The sequence below is a fragment of the Geotrypetes seraphini genome, chromosome 6, assembly GCF_902459505.1.
Source record: "Geotrypetes seraphini chromosome 6, aGeoSer1.1, whole genome shotgun sequence".
In the NCBI taxonomy this organism is placed as follows: domain Eukaryota; kingdom Metazoa; phylum Chordata; class Amphibia; order Gymnophiona; family Dermophiidae; genus Geotrypetes; species Geotrypetes seraphini.
Genome location: NC_047089.1, coordinates 240737210 through 240756962, shown reverse-complemented (window position 1 = coordinate 240756962; position 19753 = coordinate 240737210). Strand labels below are relative to the sequence as shown.

At 45.0% G+C, this 19753-nt stretch overlaps 1 protein-coding gene across 2 annotated transcripts in view; it reads right to left on the bottom strand.

The window, feature by feature from the left end:
- MAP7D2 (MAP7 domain containing 2) overlaps window positions 1–19753 on the bottom strand; it is a 148668-nt gene that overhangs the window by 10255 nt on the left and 118660 nt on the right. The window contains exons 7-15 of one of the 2 annotated variants that reach the window (XM_033950470.1): window positions 18846–18997; window positions 17902–18029; window positions 15762–16000; window positions 14094–14220; window positions 11459–11663; window positions 9142–9246; window positions 6359–6412; window positions 2758–2839; window positions 1648–1825 (exon numbers count right to left, since the gene is read on the bottom strand). In XM_033950470.1, the coding sequence (XP_033806361.1) occupies window positions 1648–1825; window positions 2758–2839; window positions 6359–6412; window positions 9142–9246; window positions 11459–11663; window positions 14094–14220; window positions 15762–16000; window positions 17902–18029; window positions 18846–18997 (1270 nt within the window). The remainder of the gene's footprint in view (window positions 1–1647; window positions 1826–2757; window positions 2840–6358; window positions 6413–9141; window positions 9247–11458; window positions 11664–14093; window positions 14221–15761; window positions 16001–17901; window positions 18030–18845; window positions 18998–19753) is intronic. The other variant, XM_033950471.1, reaches the window with a different exon arrangement.

Below are 19753 nucleotides of genomic sequence, written 5' to 3'. Positions count from 1 at the left end.
TGGGAAGGTTGCACCAAAACCAGATCAAAATGGAAGGATCTATTTGTGACTTATAAACAGTTGTACAGAACATTGTCCTTTTTTATACTTTAATAAAAAGATTTTAAATATAAAATAAGTGTTTGAGCCTTGTGAAAACAACATAGTAAATGACAGAAGATAAAGACTTGAATGGTCCATCCAGTCTACCCTTCAATTACATGCATTACAATTTCATTCTTAAATTGTCTTTTTTTCTTTGGTTTTTCTGGGCCATTGACCTTAAAAGAACACCTTGTATAGTCTGTAGGGTCCAACCGATCCCCCCCTTATATCCTGCTTAATACTTTTATTGCCATCACAACTACTTGAGTTGCCATTACAGCTCAGTCCAGCCTATCCAAACCATCTCCTTTGTGGGATTCAGACCGTGAAAGTTTGACCATTCATACTCTAATCAAAGATCCTCTGTATTCATCCCACACTTTTATGAATTCCATCATCATTTTCCTCTCTACCACCTCCCTCAGGATTACATTCTAGGCATCCACCCCCTTTCCATGAAAAAGAATTTACTAACGTTACTCCTAAGTCTACTACCCCTCAACCTCAATTTATGTCCTCTAGTTTTACCAATTTCCCTTCTCTGGAAAAGATTTGGTCCTATATTAATTCCTTCCAAATATTTAAATGTCTATCATGTCACCCCTGTCCCTCCTCTCCTCCAGAGTATACATCTTGAGATCATCTAGTCTCTTCTCGTACTTCTTTTGACACAGATTCCACGAGTTTGGGGTGGAGATGAGGACAGAGTTTGCGGGGAGGGGGTGAGGTAGGATGAGAAGGGGCAGGGATGGAGCCCGTGGGGACGAGGCGGGGATGGGGCCAAACTTTGTCCCCATGTCATTCTCTGCTTCTCATCACCTCCCATACAGGCCACAACTTGAAACTATTGAGTTTTCAACACTTTTCTCTGCCTCCAGCAGAGATCTCTATAGTTCTTTTAAAAGTACCAATAATCATAGGTATCACAGAGATCTTTCTCCAGGGCTTAATTTGTAGGGAGGAGCTGGAGACCAACACACCTGCTGCTCTGGAGTCTTGAAAGAAGTGAGCTTTCCTGTAGTGGAGCCCTTTCCTCCAGAAAACAAGCCCTGCACTATAGAAATGCATTTGGCACACCAGACTAAGTTGCAGAAAGGCAGATGCACAGCACTGGGATACAGCCTCATCCAGGGATGCTTCAGAGTGCTGAGGGAGGGCAGGGGAGCAAAATAGTGAGGAACAGCTGATTTTAGAAGACAGAAAAACTCGCAGAAATGTGGAAAATGAGGGAGTGAGTTCCACAGAAGAGCGCATAGACCTACATTTTTTTAAAATTTTTAAACGGGGCTGGCTCAGTCATTAGGCAAGGCTAGGCAGTTGCCTAGGGAAGCAGCTTCTTGAGGTGGGGGAGGGTAGCAGACAGCAGTTGCAGTCAAAGAACAAGAGATTCTGCTAATTATTTGGGTGTGTGATACACAAATACATACATACATGACAGCATGTCTTGGGGAAGGGGGAGATTAGGGGCCTGAAAGTTTATTGGAGTTGGAGGGGGGAGACGCAAGGCTGAATGTCCACACAGGGTGCCCAGAACTCTTGGGAGTGGCCTCGATTCACACCTACCTCACTTCCATAGCTTGAACCTCATCTGTTGTGCCATTCATGGTCTCTAGGTGCATCACACCAGAGGATGGCTTTTGTCCACCGGAAAACACCACTGGGGAATCCGTGGAATCTGTTTCCGTGTGAGCATCACCCAAGCCTTGGGTCCCCTGATGGGTCGTAAGTCCATTAACTTTCACTGCAAAAACAAGAAAGCATGCCATCAACCTGAACATTCGTGCCTAATAAAGACTTGAAAACAAAGCAAATGTATAATAGGTATTATGGTAAATTATAATGGACATATATTAACATAGTATTAACAGTGCTGTAACTTTTAAATGCCAAAAGAGGCTCAACTGAGAGAGAACTCAACCCAAGTGAAATCCCAACTTACTTGAGTCCAGTATGGAACGTTTGCTGTTTCATGAAAGACGTTTGCCACAAACAACAGCCACAGCAAGTTCTTGCGAAACGCATCACAAATCCCCACAAAACATGGTAAAATTAATGGGTTCCAACAATGTACGAACACCACAACAGTGATGTACTATTTACTATAAACAAAGGAAAAAGACCTCAAATTCATCCTTGGAAGGAAATTACCACAATAATTTTTTAAAAATTATAATTCTTTAAAAAAAAGCTATTGAAAATTTCACAAAAAAATATATATTTATTAAAGTTTTACAAATAAACATATACAGAGGTTTTTTGACCACTCCAACCCCCATAAATATAAGATGTCTTTCAATTGACATCTGGGCGATTTTTAGGTCTTTTTCCTCTGTTTATAAATAAATAGTACATCACTTTTGTGTTGTTCATACATTGTTGGCACCTTTAGGTATTAAGAGGGTGCTAATTGAATTAGCGTGCGCTAAATAGGTTAGCGCAGCTTAATAAAAGGACTCCTAAGAGTTTGAACACAATTTTGAAGTCTCCAGCTGATTGTTTTCAGTTTATCCTGTTTGTTAAAATGAACGGGTTGACAGCATCAAGTTCAATTTTTTTTAAATTTTCACCAATAAACTTATGAGGTCCTTCTTACAGGTTTCGCTTTTGATTCGCCTTAATAATCTGTAGCGCGTCAAACTGCTGCGCAGGCAGAGAGGCCATGTCTGTTTTTACCTGTCTCACTGTAAGCTGTGGTAGCCGTTTGTTTTTCAGGGCACAGAGGCGACTCATCAGTCGGCAGTTTGGACTCTTCCTTCTGGAAAAGAGAAAGCTTTAGTGAAATCTAAGTCAAGGCCTCAGCGCTCTGGCTCACAAACGGATGGAAATGGAAATAAATCTGGTATTCATGCTGTATGTCTTAAGCAGAAGCTAGGCAGAGAAAGATCAGGCAATGTTCATGTATTAGGTGTCGATATGCGTTTTATAATACGTAAGTTTATTTTTGGAAACAGCTTAGATATAGAAGGTATATACATTTTTTTAATAAATCAAATCAATCCCTGCACAAGGGGTGCACGGCAAATGCTAGAGAAGGGGCCCCAAAGCTTGCTTGAAGACTGCCCCTTCCAATTTTAGGCAGGTTTGAGGCCCCCTGTAAAAGAGGGGCCCAGGGCAGTTGCTGTGTTTGCCCACCCGTAACTCTGGCCCTGAGCCACAGATGCCCATCTAGCACCAACAGGCATAGGCGCCAACTTTTCAAAATGATTGGGGGGGTGCTAAATCCAATGGTAATTCCCCTTCCTGGACACAGTTGAGTTTTCTCAATATTGGGGATGCTCAAGAACCCACAGAGCTGGCACCTATGCTCACAGAGAAAAAGTAACCCATATAACTCAAGGGACAGTCACACAGAGGGACCCCAAGATGTGTGCCCACATAAATTTAATCAGGCCTATTTCTGTCCTGTATACATATATTCAACAATTCTATTCTATGAGGGCTGACACAGTGGCATAACGAGGGAGGGAGGCAACCGGGGCGGTGGCACCCCCCTGCTCTCTCCTCTCTGCCCCCCCACGCCACACTCGCAACCTCCCTTCCCACCCTGTATCTCTTTAAATCTTAACCAGCACGAGCAGGTTCTCTGGCCTGCTGCGTTGGCCTTTCCTCTGATTTGAAGTGATTTCAGAGGGAGCCAGGCCAGCGCGAACAGCAGGCCAGGGTAGTTGCTCATGCTGGCATAGATTTAAGGGGACGGGGAAGGGAGGGCACAAGCGTGGCATGGGGGGGGGGGCGGAGAGGTGCCAGTGTGTGCACTAAGACAGTGCCTGGGGCAGTCTGACCCCCTGCCGCCCCCCTTCACTACGCCACTAGGCTGACAGTCATTTTCATAGTGTAAACTAAAACATTTAGAAAGGTTTTATCCAGCAATATATCACCCTTGCTGAAATGACACAGCTGGGTCCTTGCCCTCTCCAATTGCCTAATTTGCCAATACAGGCAGTCCCCGGGTTAAGAACGAGTTCCGTTTTTAAAAACTGTTCTTTAGTTGAATTTGTATGCAACTCAGATCATGTGAGAATCCTCCGCTACTGCTCCCCTGTGCCTCCAGCACGCACGGTTCCCAGAAGCGTCGCCTTCATTTCCAGAATGCACCGGAAGTGACCGACATCGGGCTCTGCTGCCACTGGGATGGAATTCCCTGCCAGGGTGAAAAACACTTTTCCTCTCCAGCGCCTCTTTTTCTCTCTTGCCCCCCCTACCCCCCCGCGTACCTCTTTATATGTTCGCCGGTACAAGCGGCATCGTCCACTTGCTGCTTGCGCCGGTGTTGGCACCCTTCTGATGTCACATCCTGGTTGCGGGACCAGGATGTGATCTCAGAAGGGAGCTGACACCAGCATGAACAGTTAGTGGACCATGCTGCTTGCGCCGACAAACATTTCAAAAGGTATGCAGTGGAGATGGGGGCACTCAAGCATTGGGGGGAAGAGTGGATGAAAAGCCAACATCCGCTGCTCTGCCACCCCGTTTCTAAGTACAAGTCCGACATAAGTTGTACATTCGTAACCTGGGGACTGCTTGTATTTTCTTGATGGGACGTTCCTGCTATTTGTCAATGGAGGGTCAATCTCTCTTTGGCTTGCTGCCTGCACCCTACTGCACTGGGATGATGAGCAGGTTTTTAATTAATTTGTCATTTTATAAAAGGCTCAGCAAGCTAGCCTTAATAGAAACCATGGCTTTCAGGCGCAGATCGTTTTCTAAAAGGTTGGGACAAGTAGTGGCAGAGGTGGGTTTCACCTTCCATGCCAGCTGCAATAGGGAAAAGCTAGCAGGTTCCTGGGGTCAGTAACCTCACTGCTGCTTTCAGGTCAAGGCACTGGCCATTCAGTACTAAGAGCAGCAGCATTCAGTGGATGGAGTTTCACGCTCACAGAATTACTCAGGATCATTGCCGTTGGGTAATAAGAAAGGCATAAACATTTCAGCAGCTGGAAAGAGACGAGGGAGGGGGATAACTGGGTACTAGTGTGGAGAAAATGCATCGAATACAACTCTGAAAATACTTACAGTCAACTGATTTTAATATTTCAACTATCAGACAAAGTGGCAGTCACCAAGGTGGCACCTTCTGGAGGGGGTGGAGGGGAACACCAAGGAACAACTGTAGTTAAAGCAAAACAATAGCCCCCTCCCCCTACTCCAGGGGTGTCACAGTCCCTCCTCGAGGGCCGCAATCCAGTCGGGTTTTCAGGATTTCCCCAATGAATATGCATGAGACCTATTAGCATACAATGAAAGCAGTGCATGCAAATAGATCTCATGCATATTCACTGGGGAAATCCTGAAAACCCGACTAGATTGTGGCCCTCGAGGAGAGACTTTGACACCCCTGCCCTACTCTATACAAACTCAAAGAACCATCAGTGTTTACCTGCATAGAGGAAGGGCAATTTCCAAATAGCTTTTACTTGTATTAATGACTTTTGGAATCATCCTCATCGCGGGGCACTTTAAGCTGTACTAGTAAATGGGCCCAGCTCACCTTAATGTCGGACTATGCCGTGTGCTAAGACCATTTCTAGCTCACCTGTACAATAGGCATTTTTTCTGTTTGTTGATTTTCTGGCCATGCACTAATGTAGCTGAAAAAAGCAGGGCTGAACAAGGGACTTCCCAAAAACAACAAATAAAGAAGAATGCTCAGGGTAAAATATAGCTTTGTGTATAAATCCTCCTTTTAAGGGCATGTCTGGGGGATTCCGGACGGCTTTTCAAAACCTGGCACTTTTTGCCTGGGTTTTGAAAACCTTCCAACAAATTCCCGTCGGGCAGGAAGGCATCCGCACGGGCGCAGGGGGGTGGGGCTGAGGCGGGGCTAGGGCGGGATTGGGGCGTAACGGGGTGGGGATGGGTGCAAGTGGGCAGGTCTAGGGGGGGGGTCCGGATTTTCCGTTTGGAAAATCTGGTCACCCTATGGACAGGGGATCTGCAGCGATTTCCAGTTCCCCTGTAGGCGGGACGCTGCAGAGTGAAGGCTTCTGGGGCAGGCTGGCGGTGGCAAGATCATGTTGCCAAAGCTGCCGGTTGTTGGCTGCTCAAAGTTTGAAATTGCGGCGCTACGGAAGTATGTGAGGACACAGGGAAGACACAGGTGGGGCAGGGGCTGGAGCGAGAGAGAGGCTGCACTGAGGGGGGGGGGGTAAAGGCGAGACTAGTGGGAGGCAGGAGCGGAGCAGGGCACTTTGGGTGGCGCAGTGGTGAGGTCATGGACAGGGCTGGGATCATGATTACAAGAGGAGAAATCTAGGTGCACCAGTGTGTTCTGTACCTTTCCCTCCGGCCCATCTCCTTTTCTGGTCCGCTTCATAATTTCCTCTATTCTCTGCAAAAGAAGAATCAAATCAACCAACTCGTTACTGGCTGAATCCTGGCAAAGCCTAGAAAACTGCTCCTAGAAAATCGTTCACTCTAGCTCTGTCCTTCCTCCTACAAAAGGAGAAACAGGAAGTAGACAATTGTAAACCTCTAGTATCATTCAGATCACTGACGTAACGAGGGTGAGAATTTCTGGGGCAGGGGTGTCCCCCTTGCCCTTTTCTCCGCCCTCCCGCTCTTTCCCCGCCTCCACGCATGCACCCCTTCCCTCCCCCCTCCCCCGTACATGTTTAGCTTCCCTGATGCAAGCAGCATCTCCAATCTGCTGCCTGCACCGGCATCGGCTCTTCCTTGGACGTCGCTTATTAGTCGCGGGACCCGGAAGTCTGAGGGGCGCTTTGAGGCCTGCGCGAGCAGCAGGCAGTAGCTGCTGCGCGTGCCGGCGAAGAGCTAGAGGTATGTTGGGGGGGGGAAATGAAAGCGCGCGTGCCCACGGGCGTGTAGTGGGGGGCAGAGAGAAGGAGAGTCACGTATGCTCTCTTATCAGGCTGCCATATGGGATAAAGATTTCAAGCCACTGTTTACTATTTCATTTTCCTATCTGGAACCATTGCCCCAGATACATTGTGAGCCCGCCGGGACAGACAGAGAAACATGCTGGAGTACCTGAATAAATTAATGTAAACCATTCTGAGCTCCCTTGGTTGAACGGTATAGAAAATTGAATAAATAAATAAATTTAGGAGATACTTGGAAAACATATTTGTTTTCTAGGTTCTTAGGTAATTAATTTCAGTCTCATCCCAATTATATATTGTTAGCCTTTTGTAAACCGCATAGAACTGTGAGGTTATGCGGTCTAGAAATTGATTTTATGTTACGACTGCTGGTTCAATCTCTGATCTTAAGTATCTTAGACTATTGCAATATTCTATACTTGTGATCCTTTAAGAAAACCATCAAACAACTGATAATCGTCTAGAACGCCGCAGTCCGTCTCATCTAAAGTCTCGAGAAATTGGATCATGTAAGCCCGAGTTACACTGGATGCCCATAGAAGCAAGGGCTATTTTTAAGTTTGCTTGCCTTTGCTTCAAAACCATAACAGGTTCATCCCCAATCTATCTATCTCATCATTTCAACTTTCCAGGCACAACTTGTACATGTAGTGCCTACCTGTTCGCTTTCCCATCCTTGAAGGGCTGTATTTACAAGAGATTCCTCGATAGAACATTATCATTCCAAGCAGGCAAATGGAATAAATGTTTAACCAAATTTATCTTGAACGCACTTTCTTACAAAACTTTCAGGAAGTCAATCAAAACTTATCTCTTTGATAAATTTCTCTGACTCAACTTCTGCCTCGATGTACTTCTAAAACACTTCTAGGAAAATTTTGATTAATCTTACCATGCTAATGTAATTTTGAAAGTTTTTTTTGTAATATCGCTGTCTGTATATAGTCTCTTCTTTTGTAAACTGCTCTGCACTGTTTGTGGTAGTGCGGTATATAAAAATAAAGTTATTATTATTATTTTATGCCAGTGCACCTACCAAGATGGCACCCGGGGTGGACCCCCCCCCCCCCCCCCTCGCCCCCTTACAACGCCACTAACTCAGATCAGTATTCAGAAGCACCTACTTGTCTGGATAACTTTGACTATTTAAGTTGCTAATTGGTCAAAGTCATTGGTTTTAAAACGGAGACTTGGTCTGGAGCGGCACTGAAAGTTCTGCATTTAAGCTTAAAATGTATTCAGAAGCACCTACTTGTCTGGATAACTTTGACTATTTAAGTTGCTAATTGGTCAAAGTCATTGGTTTTAAAACGGAGACTTGGTCTGGAGCGGCACTGAAAGTTCTGCATTTAAGCTTAAAATGTATTCAGAAGCACCTACTTGTCTGGATAACTTTGACTATTTAAGTTGCTAATTGGTCAAAGTCATTGGTTTTAAAACGGAGACTTGGTCTGGAGCGGCACTGAAAGTTCTGCATTTAAGCTTCAAACTCATAAATAGAAAGTATAAAACTATAAAATAGTTATAATTTATCTGCTTAAAATTGCACATTTAAATGAGCTCTTCTTGCGATGTACAAAAGAGAATGCCCTTTTATGGGGCTAAATTTTCCAACAGGTCCTTGTCCTGCATGTGTTGTTGTAAGGTACACAACAGCAGTGTCTATTCAAAAAAACTTGTTGGGGCCGGCTGGGAGAGCAGGGGCTGCTAGCTTCCCTGCAGCCAACAGCTGTTGTGCGTGTGTTCTGTGAAACAGGAAGTTACATCAGAAGGATGGACTCCAGCAGAGGGAAAGCCCAAGAGCCGGCCTGAATCTGTTATTTATTTATTTTTGTCAAACTGAATCGGTAAATCGGGCAGCATTACTCATGACCCCTAGCAAAAGTAAAATTTGCCGGACATGAGACACAAGGGGTTACAGGGCGTTTCAGATCTGCCTGCATTCATTCATCATTCCTGGGTAGAATTTTTTCTTCTGCTTATGATCTCTTGTTATAATGATACTGTCAGTACACGGAGCCTGTCTTGCACCACATACACCTTCTCGGTCCAGTGGAAGAGACATTTCCCTATACAAGTCGGATGGAGAGTACGAGTACAGTGTGCCTGTCGTGAAAGGCACTGAGGGCTATGCGTGAGGCCGCAGCCACGGAGCCTTTACCCATCTTGCCTTATCCAGGCTAACGCTACGGACACAGACGTAACCGTTGGACTTTACCTTCTTCCTCTCCAGCCTTTCCTGTTCAATCTGTAGCATGATCTGCTCCCTCTCCAGGCGCAGGCTCTCTGCGGCCTCCCGGGCCCTGGCTTCCACCTCTTCCTTCTAGAGGCAGAAAGAAAAGCATGAACATTTTAGCCATAAAACAAGATAATGTCAGAGATCAGAATAAAGGTAGAGCCAGTTCTCACAGAACCCTCAGGGGCCGTGCACATATACCACGATGCAAACCAGCTGAACATTGCTCATTAAAAATGGAAACTATTATCAAACAATAGTGGACTATTAGGGGACAGTTTTTAGGATCAATTCTCAAAAGAGAGAGATTGCCCCATTCCCCCCTAAATTTGTATCTGCCTTTTCTGTGGGTATTTTTTCAAAACTACCTTTTTTGCATTGTTAAAAACTACCACACAGATTACCAGAGATATCAGGTAGGCTCGGAGGAGGTGGGGGGGGGGAACCTAGAGCACAAAGGAGGATTTTTTTTTTAGGACAGGAGGGGTTGGGGGTGTTCAAAAAAAGAAGGAAAGGTTTATATGGGTGCCGGGCAATATTCAGTGCAGGCAGTCAAATAGCTCTTTGGGGGAATTTAGGACACCTCAAAATTAGAATTAAATGATGGCTTGCAGTCTCTGTGTCTACTTAGCAGCAATCATGCACGTAGGTTTGCAAAATGGCAGACATACACTAAAGCGTTTAATAGAGAATGACATTGGGACAAAAAATTTTTCCCCGTCCCCGCAGGAACTCATTTTTCCATCCCCGCGAGTTCTTTTCCTGTCCCTGCCCCCGTTCCTGCAAGCTCCGTCCTCATCTGCACAAGCCTCAAACACTTGAAAATCATAACTAGCAACATTCTAGAGCTCAGATTGTGATGTCATAATGCCTCATTCCACCAATGCCTGAGCTCTGTTCTCATCTGCACAAGCCTCAAACACTTTAAAATCATAGCAGTACCCTGCCACCGAAATGATCGAGGCCCTTATATTTGCATAATGTACTCTTAACAGCTCGTCACTGACTAATCATAACACCCCCTCTGACCTTAAAGATTCGAGAGGCTGATACACTTTCAACACCTGTGTCAAATCCCATGGAATCTTATAATGAATCACTTTGAAAATCAACAAAAGAACTTTGTAAACAATACAAAGTTTGATAGGTAACCAGTGAAGCCGTTTCAGTAATGGTGTGGCATGTTCAAATCTGCTCCCTCCACTTATTAACCTTACTGCTGCATTCTGAACAATTTGTAGGGCTTTACATCGTGAAGTTGCCATCCCTAAATAGTTTTCGAGCTGACGGTGGGTCTCTTTGAATGGGATTGCTCCTTGAGACAGTGAATGGGTGAAACATGAATTCATGTCGGAGCACAGAGCAGCTGTGAACATGAGATAAGTGCTCGCTTTACTTTATAAAGATATACAAAAAAGAAAAATTTAGATATGTTAGAAAGTGGAGAGTTGACCAATGAGGCTAGCTACATGAATACCCAAACTGAAATGAAAAATGTTTGTTCAGGTGTAGCCACTGAGGTCTTTTCTCCATATAAATGACTGTAAGGCCTGCCTGACTGCCCTATCAAATTAAAAATAGGTACTGGGGGGGGGGGGGGGGGGGGGGGAGAGGTCAGGGCCTGCCTGCCAGCCAGCCTGCCACCAGACCTGCCCAGTATCCTGCACCCTGTCCTGGCCTACCACTAGACCACCAGAGGGGGGGACAGGGTACAGGACAGGTCTAGTGGCAGGGTATACCATTTGGTTCAGAATTTTTTTCTCTTGGATTTTCCTCCTCTACATGTAGGTGCGTCTTATGGTCAGGTGCGTTTTATAGAACAAAAAATATGGCAATATACTCGTAAGATTTAATTAATGCTAAAGTGCAGTTTGATAGATGGATTGAGTGATCCCTAAATAAAGTGCATTACAGAATTCTAATTTTTGAATAATTACTGTTTGGACTACAAGACAAAAATCACAGATTGATAACATTGATTTTAATCTGATAAGCAATCTCATAATGGAAGAAAGCAGATTTGATCACAGCCGAACACCTGATCTTTCATACTTAACGTTCAATCCAAGCAGACCCCCAGTATCTTAAGTCACTTATGTATTGGTATTTGCATATTGTGAATTTCAATACATTGAGGCCACAAAGGATCCTCATTCCTACACATAAGTCTTGGCAAGGTTTAGTACCAATTTAAAATGGGGATGATACTGTTGTAGATGCAGAGAGTTGCCTTTCTAACATCACCCCCATTGTTTGAGAAGTACTTATAGAACCCAGAACAATTCAGGATTCCAAGTACCTGTTTTTCTAGCTGGGCCTGCAACTCCTTCTCCTGATTCTCCTTCAGGACTCGCTCCTTCTCTGCTCTCAGCCGTGCTTCCTCTTCTGCTCTCCTTCTCTCTTCCTCCTCTTTGCACCTTCTCTCCTCTTCCTGTCTGAGAGCCTCTTCTTCCGCCCAAACCTTTTCTTCTTCGGCCTTTCTGCTCAGCTCCTCCAACTTTAACCTTTAAAAAGGCAATGGCAGCCATGAACTGAAATACCAAGGTAGTCCCTTATGCAGTAAGGGTTCAGGCTTGTATTTACACCCAGGCCTACTACATCTGGGTCTAGGGCAGCAGAATTTAGAAGGGGTGTTAAAATCTTTTTGCTCCCCACTGCCCTCAGATTATTAATCCAGCCCCAGACCTTCAAAAGCTTCCACTCCCAGTGCCATCACTAGTCCTCCTTCCTCAGCATATTGGGGGAGGGAGGGGGGTTTAATTAAACCTGCATTCATACTCCTGGGTTTCCACGCAAGGGTGGAGCCTATGAGTGCTCACTGGAGAAGAGGCTCAGAGGCAAGGGAAGGATCTGAAGGCTTGTGGGATGCAGAACGGGCTGGTGCCAATCTGGATAGTGCTTAGGGGTAACATGAGCCAAAATCTGCTTCTGGAAAGATCTCTATTCTGCACAAAGCCAGTACCCTGTCACATGAAGAGTCTGAATATCTGGACATGTTTGACTTATATCTGTTCACAAAATTGGAATTCAAAAATATAGATTAATGCTCCATGTCTTGATTAATACACCCAGAAAAAATTTTTATAATAGTGGTATCATGCTTGTATAACCCTTTACCACAAAACCATGTCTAGTCAAGAGAGAAGAAGATCTCAGACTAATTACTTGTCTTTACAAGTCAGCCGAATGGCTGTTCAATCAAATTAGACAGTACTGTAATCATCGGTCTTAAACAACCCTCGTTTATGAATTTATGGTTTTGGTTACAGTCAGGCAAGGTGCCTGGAGCGATTCCAGTCTTTGCTTTTTGAATTGAGGACTGATTCCCTGATGAAGCAGTGGGCGAAACGGGCCTGTTGGAATCGGCACTGTGAACCAATGATTTCCCAACCATGAGATAAGTCAATTTGATATATATGATCTTAGCAACGAATATATTTCTTAAAGCATATCAACATAGATCTATTTAAGAATTTACAAGGGTTGTATGCCATTGACTAGACCTCTTGACTAGACACTCCAGACATGGTTTTGTAATGAAGAGTTATACAAGCATGATACCACTATTATAAAATTTGAGTTTTTTCTGGGCGCATTAATCAAGACATGAAGCAATAATCTATATTTTTAATTCCACTTTTGTCTTCAATCTTTGATTTTGTGTTTGTGGAATTTCATATTTGACCTTTTGTAGTGACCTATACCTGTGCCATATTGTCAAGCAATAGGGAAAAAAAAAATTCTTATATCACTAGGGTTACCAGATTTTTGTCTGGAGCAACCCAGACACATGGCCCCGCCCCCATTTTGCCCATAGCCATGCCCTGTCCTGCCTCTAGCCCCGCCCTCCACAAAGCCTCATCTTTTTCTGCCCTCCAGGCCACGTCTGGAGGGCCTCCGAGCATGTGTGGATGTATCTGACATCATCTGAGCACGCTCGGAGGCCTTCCAGATGCCGCCGGGAGGTTGGGGGCTTTCCAAAACCTGGACAGACTACCAGGTTATGGAAAGTCTATCTGGGCTCCCAGACAGTCCTCTAAAAAGGAGGACATGCCTGGGTTTTCCGTATATTACATTACATTACAGATTTCTATTCCGCCATTACCTTTCGGTTCAAAGAGTTATGGAAGAAGGGTTACAACGTTAGATCAGAGAAGGTTTCCAAGAGAGGGAAAAGTAGGATCTGGGGTTAGGGAGGGGATGGTAAGAGGGGGGTTAAGCTTTATCAAGATATTAAGCTTTATTAAGGGATTTCTTGAAGAGTATAGTTTTTATTTCCTTTCTGAACATTTTGTAGTCTGGGGTTGTTGTCAATAGGTTGGAGACTTGGTTGTCTATCTTCGCTGCCTGAGTGGCCAGTAGTCCGTTGTATAGTTTTTTCCGTTTTACTTCTTTGATTGGGGGGTAAGTGAATGGGGGGGGGTGTTTTTCTATGCCTGGTAGAGGTGGTTTGGATGAGGCGGTCGTTTAGGTAGGTTGGGCTGTCTCCATTTATAGTTTTAAATAGTATACAGTAGAATTTAAATTGTATTCTTTCCTGGATTGGAAGCCAATGAGAACTGATGAATGCCTCAGTAACGTGATCATGTTTTTTCAATGAATAGATGAGTCTCAGAGCTGTATTCTGAATTGTCTGTAGTTGTTTAATCATTATTGCAGGGCAGGGGAGGTATATCACATACTTTCTCTGTATTTCCCATAATAGAGGCCTGAAATCAGTCAATCAATTGGACATGTCCAGGAGTCCGGAAGGCTTTCCAAAATCCAGCACTTTGTCCGGGTTTTGAAAATCCTCCTCTCAATCGTGTTGGGCATGCGCAGATTGCCTCCTGCCTGACCAAAGCAGGCAGTGGGGGGCGGAGATGGCCTGGGGGTGGGTCTAGGGTGTCCGGATTTTACGATCATAGGGTTCTGGCAACCCTAAGCGAGCCTACCTCTCTGCCTCCTCCTTCTCCTGCCTCTCCTGCTCTTCCTGCTCCTTCTGCAAACGTGCTTGTCGTCTCTTCTCCGCCAGTATCTTCGTGGCCTCCTCAGCGTCTGTGGTTCCTGCAAAAGGCTTCCCTGGAAGTGAAGGGAGAATAAACATTGGGAGGTGCATAGCTAGAGAAGTTGCCTCTTTAGTGGCCGAATATCAAAGCTAAGAATGATTTCTTGGTGCACCTTTGTTCCATCCCTAACCCGGCCTAAAAATATATGAATAATATCTGGCCATAGAGAGTAATTCCATAAAGGTGTCTATTTGGAGCCTGTTCTACCTCACCTAGAATCTAAAGAGAGAGTGTGGGTTATAAGTACAGTGGTACCTTGGATTACAAGCATAATCCGTTCCAGGAGCATGCTCGTAATCCAAAATGCTCGTTTATCAAAGCGAGTTTCTCCATAGGAAATAATGGAAACTCGCTTTGATACGTTCCCCCCCCCCCCCCCCGAGGCCAGGGTGCTTCTCCCCCCCCCGCTCGCAAAGTCCCCCCCCCTGCGTGATCTGGCACCCTCCATGAGAACAGGCACCCCCCGCCAGACCAACTTTAACTCACCCCCCCATCTGGCACCACCACGAGAACCGCTCCCCCCGCTCGCAAAGGCCCCCCCCACTCAAATTGGCACCCCCCCGCGAGAACAGGAACCCCCCACCCGACCAACTTTAACTCACCCCCCCCTTTGGCACCGGCACGCAGCCCACAAGTGCCGGTGCCGGTGCCGCTTGAAGATCTTATTCTTCCCAATCTCTGCCGGCTTTGAGCATGCATCTGCGCATGCTCAAGCCCTTCTAATTCTCCCTCTCGCCGAGATTTTCAGCGAGAGGGAGAATTAGAAGGGTTTGAGCATGCGCAGATGCATGCTCAAAGCCGGCAGAGACTGGGAAGAAGATCTTCAAGCGGCACCGGCACTTGTGGGCTGCGTGCCTGTGCCAAAGGGGGGTGAGTTAAAGTTGGTCGGGCGGGGGGGTTCCTGTTCTCGCAGGGGGGGGGGTGCCGATTCGAGCGGGAGAGGGCCCTTTGCGAGTGGGGGGGGAGCGATGCCGGTTATCGGGGGGTGCTCGCAAATCGAGTCAACACTCGGTTTGCGAGACACGTTTTGCGAGAATGTTTTGCTCGTCTTGCAAAACACTCGCAAACCGAGGTTTGACTGTATTTTAAAAATAAATACTATATACTCATATAAAGATTTTCCACTGGCCTGGTGGGATTTCTATACCCCCATCCTGCAAGTTCTGTCCTCATCCGCACAAGACTTGAACACTTAGAAATCAGAAATGTTGCCGTGAGAGTCAGACACAGAAGCTAAAGCCTGAAGCCACTTTTGTGCGGAAAGGCACAAATCCACAAGAAAATCAGTGCGTGAGCGGGGAAATGTTCCAGCCGTGAGTTCCTGCTGGGTGATACCTATGTATAATGCGTTGCAATAATCTAAATCAAAAGATAACAAGAGAATAGACTAGAATATTTAACGAGGGACAATCAAGAACTTTGGCGAGGGAACGGATCATTCAAGTCTACGAAAGCACTTATGCACTACTAAACTGATTTGTGTTCGATGTCACACCCAATAGCTTTTGCGTGATCTACCTTTGGAAAGAGTCCTGCACTCTGTATCAGACCTACCTTCACTGCCTTCCATTTTGCCCGCAGAAGACACAGTTCTCTCTGGCTTTGGTAAACCAGCAGCATTGTCCGGCTGTGGATCCTGAGGTTTCTGAATCACAAGCTCTTCCTTCTCCTTCTCCATTCTCTTTTTCAGGGTCTCTTGGCTAAGGCTGGCCGAGGGGGGGGGGTGCTTTGCTGGAGAACTGAGTTGTGGTTTGGTGTTCACAGGAGACTGAGGGCATGTCTTAGGAAGTGTCCTAGATTGGAGGAAGGAAATGCGCAGTGAAAAAAGATTCAAACTAAAACTTAACTTTATATACCCGGACATCAACCTAAGGAAGCTTGACTCGGTTTACAACAATTAAATAAGAACTGAAAAAAGTAAAAGCAGAAATTTCAAGAGATTAATTTTCCAAAATGTTTAACAAATAAAAAGGTTTTTAGAAATTTACGAAAAGATTGGAAAGGACTGGGGCTCCTCAGAGTTAAGGGGAGGTTCATTCCATAGTTGTGAAAGTTTAAAAGATTTTAATTCCCTTTCTGGAAGGAAGGGAGAGTTTGAATTGTTGGAGTGTGTGGCGCAGTGGTTAAAGCTACAACCTCAACACCCTGGGGTTGTGGGTTCAAACTCATGCTGCTCCTTGTGACCTTGGGCAAGTCACTTAATCCCTCCATTGCCCCAGGTACATTAGGTAGAATGTGAGCCTGCCGGGACAGACAGGGAAAAAATGCTTGAGTACCTGCATAAATGAATGTAAACCGTTCTGAACTCCCTTAGGAGAACGGTATAGAAAATTGAATAAATAAACCTTGCATAGGAGAATCTGTAAACGTTCCAGAACAAGGGAAATAAAAATACCATATAAAATTTTGAACGAGATGCAAGCACATTTGAATTGAATTCTAAGAGAAACCGGGAGCCAATGGCTGGCAGTTTGCATTCTCTGAAAAGGCAAGAGTAAATCCAAATTCAAAAAAATCTCCCCAAGGGCAAAGTGATATAGGACGACATGGTCTCAAAAGGCTCAAAATGCCTGTGAACCATATTCAATACAGTCACAGTAAGGCTGAAAGATACCGATGTAGAACGGAAGGGAAGCCCTCAAGAAAGCTACCAATATAGGCTCTATTCATTCTCCAGGATTTTTAGACTGCTAAATCTCAATAGGTCCAAAGCAGTGTACAATCGTAACATGTTTCTAATCTAGGGGTTCTCTGCCTAGTTCTTGGGACACATCCAGCCCTGTATCGGGTAAATTTGCATAAAATGGAGGCAGTGCCATATTCATATTCATTGTGGCTAGCCTGAAAACCCAACTGGCTAACTGGGAAAGGGAATGGGGACTTGCATATTGCCTTTTTGTGGCTTTGGCATTTCAAAACTGACATTCAAAGCGGTGGGCACGGGAGGATTAAGTGACTTTCCCAAGGTCATAAGGAGCAGCACCGGGATTTGATCTCATAACCTCTGGGGGCAGAGGCAGCAGCTCTACCAATGAGCCACACCGTCAGTCTGTCCCAGTATGGCAATGCTTATGTGAGCTACAATCAAGCCATTGTGACATCACTGCTGAGGTTGGCTCTGAGGCATTATGACATCACAATCTCAGCTCTGGAATGTTGCTACTCTTTGGGTTTCTGCCAGGTACTTGGGACCTGGGTTGGCCACTGTTGAAAACAGGATACTGGACTTGATGAAAGGGAATGGGGACTTGTATACTGCCTTTGTGTGGCTTTGGCATTTCAAAGCTGACATTCAAAGCGGTGGGCACTGGAGGGTTAAGTGGCTTGTACAGGGTCACAAGAAGCAGCACGGGGATTTGATCTCGCAACCTCTGGGTGCAGAGGCAGCAGCTCTACCAGTGAGCCACACCTTCCCTGTTTTAATCACACATCATACAATACTTCAAACATAAACATAACTCAAACAAATTACTTTCTGGGGAATTATTGAAGGCTGAAGAAAAGTTTAGGGTGTTGAGGATTAGGGGAGTGTGGTGTAGAAGTAAATAACAAATCACCTTTAATAGAAACCACTGAGCCAGCTCCCAAAAGAAGTGAGAAATGGGGCAAACCCACAGCAAACTCATTGGTCCAATGGCAGAGCTATTTGAAGGATAAGTGGAGCGTTTGAATCAATATATTAAAAAGGTCCTACTTGGCTGTAGCTGGTGAGGAAGGCCTTTTGGACATGCTTGCAGGGGACTCCGATCTTCTGAGAGGTGACCCTATAGCACAAGTTGGGATGGGTGTGGTAGATCGCTTTTCTCTCTTTAGCTTGTCCACCTATAAGAACAAAAAGGTGGTGTTTCATTCCCTTCCTGGCATTTTCTGTGAAAGTGGAGTATTTTTTTGTAATGCATACTAAAATTCTCATTCGTGACTGGTTAAACCTCTTTTATATAGGAGAGCCATCAGGGCCTGGTGCTCGAATTCAGCTATGTTCTGGCTTCCAGTGATTTGCTACCACTTTTGCTCTGAAACACCAAAGGCTGCCAAATAGGAGCAACAAAAATATTTAAATAATAAAACTATGCAAAATAGAATGCTGCATCTTTATGGGCTCTTGTGTGAGGATTCTTCCATATTTGCATTTTAACTCAGACTTTCCAAATGTTTAGGAGTTACAGCAGACAAGCTTCCCTTCCTGCCCAAAACAAAAATCTCCAGCAAAACCTCAGTCATGGTAACAATGTTTTAAAAGGTTTGCAGATGACTAAAGTGCAACTCTGTGCATTAACACTTATACCCTTCTAGATAAGCCCATTCCTCTAGTAATGATATCACAGAGCAGAAGGTCCATATTCTGGCAGCAACACCAGTAGAAGGGAGATGTGCCCGATGTGGCTATCTGCACCTGTGGTCATCATTTCTAGTACTTGAGGGCTGCAAATTAGGCAGGTTATCAGAATAGTCCTAATTAATATACACGAGAGAGATTTGCATACAATAAAGATAATAGGCATTTTCATTAGGGATAGCCTGAAAACTTGACCAATTGGCGGCCCTCAAGGCCTGGGAGTGAACATCAAGGACGTATGCCATCTCCTTCTGCATCAGCCACCCCATCTCAGAACTTCATATGCCAATTTAAATGATCACCTGGGTGGTTTCATTAGAAGCCAGTCCTTTAGCCTCTTCGTAACAGCTGGCGGCAGGGGCAGTCTTTCTTCGCTCTGCATTCCGTGAGGAGGAGGGCCTGTAGGGAGACCTGAGGGGACTGGCTGGTGCTACACGAGGACAGACATTGAACACTACAGAGTTACAGGACGACAGAGTTAGAGGAAGCACAGACAGAAACAGGGGAGATAAAACAATACAAACTCATATTAAGAGTGATAAATGGTAAGAGTTCTTAGAGCTCAAGGAAAATCTGTGGTGGTTGAAAACCTACAGGATCATGACTAGGTTACATTGACCAATTAATAATTATACTCAGAGAAGCAGACTGACTTAGCTTTATGGTTCTGAGATTTGATACACAAGATCCAACAAAAACAGGTATCCGACTCGCAGAAGATCCTGAATGGATATCCTTGAGAGCCAGTTGCATGCATTAGAGGTTGGCGGTCATATTAGAGAATTGGATTTTGACACCACCCAGTTACAAGTCCTGAACACAGTTTATCGCAATGATCTTGCTTTTAGTTTGGCAAAATAGATATAATTATTCCACATCCATGGCTCAGTAGCTCTGGCCTCCCATTTTCCTGTGGCACTTCTCCATAATCCCTGCCCCAGGACATAGGGAGCCAGAGTAAGAGCATGGGAAGACCATATGACCTTATGATCTTTAGTTGTTGGCATAATTTGTGTTCAGCGTTTCTGTGTATTCATGGCTACAGAAAACCCCCCCAAGAGAAAAATTAAATACTTAAAAGACACCAAGATATGAACTGGGTGTGCCCTAGGGCATTAGCTGGCAAGTTGACTCCCTAGTCTCCACACTAAATAATACACAAACTTCAAATTTAAATTTTTGAAATGAGGCACACCCTCAGCGTGAGTTT